Genomic DNA, 8,814 nt, shown 5'->3' with positions numbered 1-8,814 from the left:
GCAAGCCAGTTATGAGTGCACCCAAAATGCTGAGGCCCTGTCTGGAGGAGAAGATTTCATAGATTTCATAGATATTAGGGCTGGAAGGGACCTCGTAAGATCATCGGGTCCAGCCCCCTGCCCCAGGGGCAGGAAGTCAGCTAGGGTCGAAGGATCCCAGAAAGATCAGCATCCAAATGTTTTTTTAAAAAGTGTCCAGAGTAGGTGCCTGCACCACTTCTGAGTGGGGGGGAGTCTGTTCCAGGCCTTGGGGGCTCAGAGAGCAAAGAATTTTTTCCTTACGCCCAGCCTAAAATGGTCTTGCAGGAGTTTGTGACCAGTGAACCTTGTCATCCCCTGGGGTGCTCTGGTGAACAGGCGTTCCCCCCAGATCCTGATGCATACCCCTTATGTACTTACAGGCTGCCACCAAATCACACCTGAGCCTGCGCTTTTCCAGGCTGAAGAGTCCCATAGCTCACAGCCTCTCCTCATAAAGCCTATTTTCTTGCCCTCTGATCATGCGCGTGGCTCTCTTCTGGACTCTTTCAAGCTTCTCCACATCCTTCCTAAATTGTGGAGCCCAGAATTGGATGCAGTACTCCAGCTGTGGTCTCAACAAGGCTGAGTACAGCGGGAGAATGACATCCTGGGTCTTGCTCAAGATGCACCGGTAAATGCAAGCCAGAGTTTGTTTGCTTTGCCAGCTGCAGTATCACACTGGTGGCTCATATTAATCTTGTGGTCAATTATGACCCCCGAGTCTCTTTCAGTCATGGTGATAGCAAGTGTAGCATGGCTGAGCCTATAAGTGTGATGCAGGTTTTCATTCCTGAGGTGGAGCACCTTGCATTTCTCTGTATTGATTGCCATCAGGTTTTCATCTGCCCACCTTGCAAGCCTATTGAGGTTGACCTGGATCACCAGCCTGTCCTCAAGTGTGGACACTCTTCCCCAAAGTTTGGTGTCATCAGTGAACTTGGCTGGTCTGCTTTTGACACCAGTGTCCAGATTGTTTCATAGATTTCATAGATTTCATAGATTTTCACAGATTTTAGGGTTGGAAAGGACCTATTACATCAAGTCCACCCCCCTGCACTGGGCAGGGAAGAGTGCTGGGGTCAGGTGACCACAGCCACGTGTTTGTCCAATCTCCTCTTAAATACCTCCAAGGGAGGGGATAACACCACCTCTCTTGGAAGCGTATTCCATATTTTGGCAACTCTCTCTGTAAATAATTTTTTCCTGATGTCCAGTCTAAATTTTCTCTCCTTCAGTTTGTAGCCATTGTTTCTAGTTACCCCAGTGGGTGCTCTGGTAAACATCAGTAGCTCTGGTGGTAGGCAGCCAGAGCACAGCATGCTGCACAGCAGGCAACAAAGGGAAACTGGCTGAAACCCTGCTTGTACAAAATCTACTATGAGCTGCTTGATCTCCTAAGGCATGAGCTTGGTTTTTAAGGCCTCCTTTGCAAGGCGGGTGCACAGCAAGCAGCATGGAGCTGCTTCAGGAGAGAGTGAGACCAGCTCTGCTGGGTAAGTGCTCATGTTCAGAGCTTGGTGAAATTATTCAGGTGAAGAATTTATGCAGTGTGGGGGCAAATAAAACTATTTGTGAATTGGAGTCAGATTTAGTAAGATCAGCTAAAAAAAAAATGAGATAAAATGTGAAGTGCAATTTTTCCAGTGCAATATTGTCAAACCTAAAATGTTTCAATATTTCTTTCTGAAGCAACCACATTTAGCAACATTAAAAAAAAATTACGGTCATGAAAGGAAAATGAAATTTTTGGGGGGGGGTCAAAGGAATTTTCATTTTGAGTTGAAATAATTATTTGGGGGGAGGGGGTCCATTTTGATGAGGAAACTGAAACATTTTTTGTTTTTCAAGGACCTGAAACCATTTTTTCCCCCTTCAGTTTTTGGCTTCAGCCACTGAACTGTAAAGTCAGTTACTTGTGTGGGTCTATGCATTGAATCTCAACCCTCATAAGTCATCTCCTCTGTCTGCGTACATGCTCAGATCTCCAGGAACATACCTCAGAGGGAAAGTCCCAGCATTCAAACTTTTGGACCCCCTTCAGAAAAGAAGCTGATGGTGCCCTAGGCCCCCTGAGGGGGGAAAGGATTTACCTGTTTCCCTGGCTGCACCAAGAGGATCTCATTGCGCAGTCCACCTGCCAGTACAGATTGCTTTTCCCTCTCCTCTGCCTTCTGTTTCCCTCTGAGATGGTTCTTGATCAGTCAGTTGTTCTCACAGTTTCTGCCTGATAGAAAAACAGGTGCAGACTCCAACTGAAGTGCTCAGGGAGGCAAGTAATTGCAAGCTGGGTGATGGCACAACAAGGGAGTGCAGTCAGGAAGATGTCTGACCAGGAGTGCAAAACTGCATGCGTGTCCCATACTCCCATTCACATTCAGGAGATGGAGGTGAGGTGAAGAGTGACATTTTACACACCCTGCCAAGGAATGGCACAGCCAGCGAGGAATAGTGACCTCTCCACCCTGCAGTCTCCTCTCCCCCCTCAATCACATCCGTTGCTCCTTCCATGTGGCATTTGAAACAGGTAGTGAGGTCGACTGAGGACGAATATTTGGAAAGTACTTGCATGGGGCCTGGGCAGACAGATCAGGGTAAAAAGATTTTTAATTTTACAAAAAAGAGGAGGATGAGAGACAGGGAAGATCATTTCTAGAAGATCGAAGTGCTAGTGCTGAAGGAAACAGCACTGCTGTCTACAAAAAACCAGAATGATGTGGAAAACTTAAAACAGCAATGGTAGGTGGGCAGGGAACTGCAAGGCAGGAGCAAAGGATGCTGGCAGAGCTGTGTGGGGATCCCAGGACAGAGATAGCAGGAGGGCTGTTATGTCTGGACTGAGGAAAATGAGAGTAAGAAACAGAAGCTGAAATTTTATCCATGAGTTTTTATTTTAAAAACATGTAACACAATTACATATTAATAATAAGCATATAAAACCCATTGAAAATATTCACAATGCAGACACTGAGAAAAAGAAAGACTCAGATTAAGAAAGACTTATACACTTCGGTCCAAGGCAACACAAAGATACCCTTACACTTGGGATGGAATGCTCTGGTGTTCAACTTCAGGGAAATTTCCTTTCTTCGGATACAGACATACATCTCTATAGACTTCTCTTCCACAAATGGTTGGAGTTTGGAGGGATGAGCATAATTAAGTCAAAATATGAAAGAGGGGAGATATAACTGCGTGCAATAACCCGAAGACGTAATTACTAAAGTAGAAGAGGAAGTCTAAAGGGAAGGGAGGGAAAACCAGAAGTAACATTAATTAATTGAGCAAAGAGAATTTTTTCAGGCTAAAGACAGGAAATATTTCTCAGCAGAGAAAAATTTACTGGATTTTGCAATTTTGTCATGTGGGAAATGGCGAAGGCTCCATTGCTTGAGTCATACAAGACTCAAACTAGAAAAAAAACCCTGGAGGATTCATTGTAAGGGCCTGTTTTGATCGTCCCTTTGAGTGTTCTGGGGAAAACTGAGGTGTGCTCTCCACCATGACTTGGGTAGCCTTTTTCCCTGAGCCAGACATGTGTTGCCAGGTATATTAACTCTGAGGACTCCCCTTGTGCCAGTTATATGAAGTCAGGCTACGTGGTTCAAGTTTTGGTACAGGGTTGGAGCCAAGCCACTAGTTTCAGGTCAAAAGCTTGTTTCCATCCAACAACTGCAGAGGTATCGGTATCCGGAGTTTGGATTTACATCTGTCCCTATGCTGATGTTGGCGGAGTATTGACGGAGTATAGATAGACCTGACCATATTGGATCTCCTCCCCATTCCCGACTGAGCACTCCCATTTGTGAAACCAAGATTTCTGCCCTCCGTTTCAAACACATTGTATGCTCTCTGTTTTGCCCTACTAAACTAAAGTATTATTTTTCAGCAGGGATAAAGCTTATAGTATCTTTTAAATCCTCTGACAACTAGGAGGCAAGGGAAGAGACCATAATTAACTAATAAATAGCGAGTGTCTGGCATTCCTCATCTAATAAAGGGCAGTAGTACACAAACACACACACCGAGCCAGTACATTACAGTATTCCATGGATCCTCTAGAATGGTTGGCCCGGAAAAATGTACCCTACAGCTAATGAACTAAGGACAACTACAATTTTCATTCTGCCTATCAAGTTTCAGTAGCTTTGGTTTCTGTTCCTACATTTGCATCCTAATGGACACCTACCAACACATCTCAAAGGACTACTCCTGGCATTCAGAAGGCTTATGCTTTGTGCCTTTCTCTACATTTTGTAAGAAAAATTTATAAGAAAATACAGTTTGGGAAAATATGGGGTTTTTTGTCCTCACATCTCTTTAAATTACCATCTATCTCTTTCAGGCGTTCTGTACAGTTAGAAAAGAAAAATAGAGAAGGTAAGAAGAGCCATCTTCTGCCTTAAAATCACCACCATCCTCACTCTTCCTCCACAACAGCTACCAGTGACTGAAAATAGCATCAAGTAACAATGCCCTTTTGCTGCAATGCCACAATTTTCAAGTAATACTTATGACAACAATTAAATGCAGCCACCAAAAAAGTTCCAAAGGACATAAGAACTTTGGTGGATACAGAAAACACACACCAACACAGCCACATGCTCAATCTCACGAGTACTCAAGTCTTTGTATTTCTGTTTGGAGGACAGAAATTACTTTTAAAAGTAACATGCATAATCAGGTTCCTTTCATGCATCCTGTTTGGTACCATATTCCCTCATTACAGTTTTATTGCACTTAAAGTTGATAGCATCATTTTGCAGTTATCTTATTTATCTGAAACATCTTCCACTTTGTCATCTTTACGTTAAAAAAATAAATATTTACAAACAAAGTGACACACAAATAAATAAAATTCAGGTCATATTATATCTCAGACAATCTGTACAAAAAGTAAAGAAAAAAAAATACTCTCATAACTTGGTCCCCTTTTCCTGAGGCTGAGGGTAGTGTTCACTGGACAAACAATACAATGTGATGGCTTTTTGCATTTTGGTAAGTTTGTTAAGTTCCAGTGTAACACCATGCACATGTATACACACAGTGGAATAGAAGTGGGAAGGAACAGGGGACTTGTTTGGTTGTTTTACCTCACTATACAAAAATAATTAGTTCCAAAAATTAAGTGGTTGCTATGTGCATAAATAGGTTAATTCCTAGTAGCAATTAAAGGTGAGAGAGGCAAAAATATTGCCTTCTGTTCTCTGGTCTCCTTAGATGCAAGGCAGGTGAAGATGAGGTTATTTTTGCTGTAGCGCCTGGTACCTTCCAGTGTTGAAAGCGGGTGAGACCTTCCCCACATGGGACTTGCTAGCCAGTTGCAAGGTTTGGCAGAAACAGGGTTGGTGGGAGTGGGGAGGGGAGAATAAAATAGCAGCAGTTAAAAAATTGTCCCAGATATTCTCCTGATGTATTCATCGGCCCATTCCTTTAAGGACTCTCTGCCTATCCCTTTAAGGATGAAAAATGGGTCAAGGAATGGTGTGTGAAATATCTTAGAAAACTTCCTTAGCAGGCTGTATGCTGTTCAGTTCCACCATGGGGCTTTTTTCCACAGGTGATGTGGGTCTAACTTCTTCTGGCCGCCCTTCAAAGCCCCTGGAGATGTCTTCAAAAGTCCTGCCCTTGGTCTCTGGGACTTTGAAGAATGTGAAGACAAAGAAGATAACCAGGAAAACAAGGAAGATGAGGAAGACATAGGGACCGCACAGTTTCTGCAAGGAGAATAGAAGAGGAAAGAATTATAATTTGGAAAAAAACCTCATAAAGCTAAAAGGAAGGTGCAGTTCTCTGCAGTTCAGAATGATGACAACCTCTCTGAAACACAGATTTGTTCACTTTTAACCTTGCTTTTTTCAAGGGAAAGCTATACTATTTGCACCTTTCTTAAGGCTTCTTTCTGAACCTTTAATGCTATTTTGGCTGACAAAAACTGAAGCTTTTAAAGGGGTTGCCTAAACTCACAGCATTGTCTCAGCCAAAAGGCAAGGGAAAGCAAAGGCTTTGGCAAGCTGCAGTACTCTGCTGACATGGACTAGTTAGTGACCAGATCATCACCAATGATTTTCAGAGAGTGACCTTACCTCAGCATAAGGGAAGAGCATCCCCACCAGGAAATTGGAGGTCCAGTTGGAGCAACCAGCCACTGCCATGGCTGCTGGGCGTGGGCCCTGACTGAAGAGTTCAGCCACAATAAACCAGGGGATGGGGCCAGGGCCAATTTCAAAAAGAGCCACAAAGCCAAAGGTAGCCACAATGCTGATGTACCTAATCCAGGTCACGATGTCCTGCAAGAGAAGGAAACAGAAGCAGCTGTCACTCAACAGGCAAACAGCAGAATCAAAAGCTCCTAATATCCCCATATTCTCTGTGGTGCAGTACGGTCTCTGAACTATATGATCCCCTGACTGACCCCTGCTGGAGATTCTCCTCCCTTTGCCTTGAAGATCCCTTGCCTCCCTGCTCACCCCGAATTCCAGGTATCCCCCATGAAGACATCCCTTCCTTTGCCTTTGCCACCCGCACCCCACCATTTCCCCTGAGACATCTACGACCCTTTCAACATCGCTATTCTGTCATTATCCCAGACAACAGCAAAATTTGGATGCCAATGACTCACCTTCAGTGCCAAAGCAATGGTCATGATGGCTGCGCAAACAGCCATGCCACCCAAGCCAACTAGATGGAGGGTCCTGCGCCCTGCACGCTCAACCAGGAACAGCTGAAAGATGTGATAGCAGAAAAGAAAAAAAACACTGAATATCAAGGCAGCAGCTGAAGGGGTTCTCTGTATCATGATGCAGTTGGTATGCCACCCTGTCCTGTCCCAAGGGCCCTTGTTTGCCTTCTGCCCCCAACCCTCTAGTGCCTTTGTGATCAATCACACCCTGAATTAATGTGTGGGGTCACAGGACAACATTTCTCCAGGCTCTTGCTCTTCATTCTTTTCCCTTTTCCTTCCTCTGCCTCTTGTCTCCTACCCACTTGCATTCTTTCACCTTTATTTCCCTTTCCTCCTTCTTGCACTCTATGATCTTTCCGGCCTTGCTTTCCTCTCTTCTCTCCCAATCACCTCTGTGCTTGTCTTTTTCCTTTGCTAATCATGGTGTAGCACACCCTTAGGCACACTCTGAATGAAGAGATAAAACTGGCCCCGTGTCACTTGATGCCAACTATTTCTCCCAAAGTCGCCCATCATGCAAATCCCTCACCATGTTCCCCAGTGCTGCTTACCGATACAACAGTGAAGACTGTGTTCACAATCCCGGCACCAATGGTGGCATAAACTGGCTGGGTGATACCAGCTTTTTCAAAAATCCCGGTGGAATAATAAAACACCTGGAAGCAAAAGAAGCATTTGGATATGGCTAGCATTCTTGTATCTACATTGTGATATCCCTTATTGTTGTGCTTGATGCTTGGTACATTCAACTAAGAGCTATTATGACATGTTTGACCAAATAAAAATGATACTTTTCCAGTCCATGCTTGTGCAAGGGATCACACATTGCGATATGGGTTATAACATTTTGCCCTGAAAACTGCCATAGAGAGTTGCCTCACCCTTTGTCTCCTGTTTTTCATAGAGTACCCCCTCAAATGAGATTGTCACCCTTTGTTCCTTGGTACCCATCTCTTCTGAGGTTCTGGGCAGCCCACTTCCACAGGTCACCTGGAGCACAGTCAGTGTCTGACCAGTTTCTGAGACTACTGAACATTTGATTGATCTCACATACTCCTAAGTTTCTGCTTCCATAGCAGCTGAGCTATAAGATATGCCATCCATGCCTGAGGAAGTAGTGGAGCAGCTGAATGTTCCAGGCAGCAATTTTTGGTAGGCAGTAACACAAACAAGTGGCCTCAGTTCAAGGTGGGAAGTGAAAAACTCAGGGGGCCAGATCCTCTCATCACTGTATGTTAGCAACTGTTAACGAGAGCCACTCAAGTGCAGTAAAAGTGGACTGAGCCCAGGAAATGAAAAAGGAAGCTCACTTACAGCATTGATGCCTGAGAGCTGCTGGGAGAGCTGAAGCACAATGGCAACAATGATGGCCTGGCGGTAGCTTGGAGACCGGAAGAGCTCTGGCACTGTCACCTTCTTTTCCTGAGACATCTTGGCACTTTCATCCTTCATCTCTTGGATGTCTTGGCTCACATCCACTGTGCCACGGAGCTTCTGGAGAACTTGGGGGAGAAAACCAAAATATAATAGCTGGGGCCTCATTGGTTCACCTGGCTGCAGTAAAGAGGCCTGAAGTTCTGCACCCACACCTGGTCTCCCAGTTGCCTTGTAGAGGGAGCACTGGGAAGACAGACCCTGTGATAGGCAAGTGCTCTAAGATGCTGAGAAGAAGGCTCAGTTCCTTGATTCGGCCACCTATCTAGCTTAGGGTTGGATGCCCTAGGGGCACTGTAGAAATATGGCTAATGCCCTGCCCAGATGTATAGTTATCTATGCCTGTTGTGCTGCAGCCTCGTGATCTATTCCCACTTGTGTTCAACCCCTTACTTTGGGGCTATTTAGGAACACCAGAGCTAAATTCAGTGCTCCTTAAGGGTTAATGCTCTTTGAGACCATGAGAAAGATTCAGATCAGGTCTTTCATGCTTTCTGGACTTGGGGCAGGTTCGGGGTATAGGAAAGGGCAGATCTAGTGATCTCTGAGGATCAGGACACCCTGGTGCTAATGTCTATCCTAGTCTCTCATCCTCCCTGGGTTTTGTGTGGCCTGGGAGCATGGGTGAGGCAGGACCCAAGCTGTCCTGTGATCCCATGCAGAGGCCAGTCTTTACC

The 8,814-nt window shown here is 44.9% G+C and overlaps 1 protein-coding gene across 1 annotated transcript in view; it reads right to left on the bottom strand.

The window, feature by feature from the left end:
• Positions 1 to 2,890: 2,890 nt before the first annotated feature.
• Positions 2,891 to 8,814, bottom strand: part of SLC2A3 (solute carrier family 2 member 3) — a 13,453-nt gene continuing 7,529 nt past the window's right edge. The window contains exons 6-10 of the mRNA XM_025214394.1: positions 8,018 to 8,280; positions 7,255 to 7,359; positions 6,641 to 6,742; positions 6,105 to 6,308; positions 2,891 to 5,735 (exon numbers count right to left, since the gene is read on the bottom strand). Of these exons, the coding sequence (XP_025070179.1) occupies positions 5,517 to 5,735; positions 6,105 to 6,308; positions 6,641 to 6,742; positions 7,255 to 7,359; positions 8,018 to 8,280 (893 nt within the window). The 3' untranslated portion in view covers positions 2,891 to 5,516. The remainder of the gene's footprint in view (positions 5,736 to 6,104; positions 6,309 to 6,640; positions 6,743 to 7,254; positions 7,360 to 8,017; positions 8,281 to 8,814) is intronic.

Source organism: Alligator sinensis, unplaced genomic scaffold (assembly GCF_000455745.1).
Source record: "Alligator sinensis unplaced genomic scaffold, ASM45574v1 scaffold1129_1, whole genome shotgun sequence".
NCBI classification, from domain to species: domain Eukaryota; kingdom Metazoa; phylum Chordata; order Crocodylia; family Alligatoridae; genus Alligator; species Alligator sinensis.
This window is presented reverse-complemented; position numbering and strand designations above follow the sequence as displayed.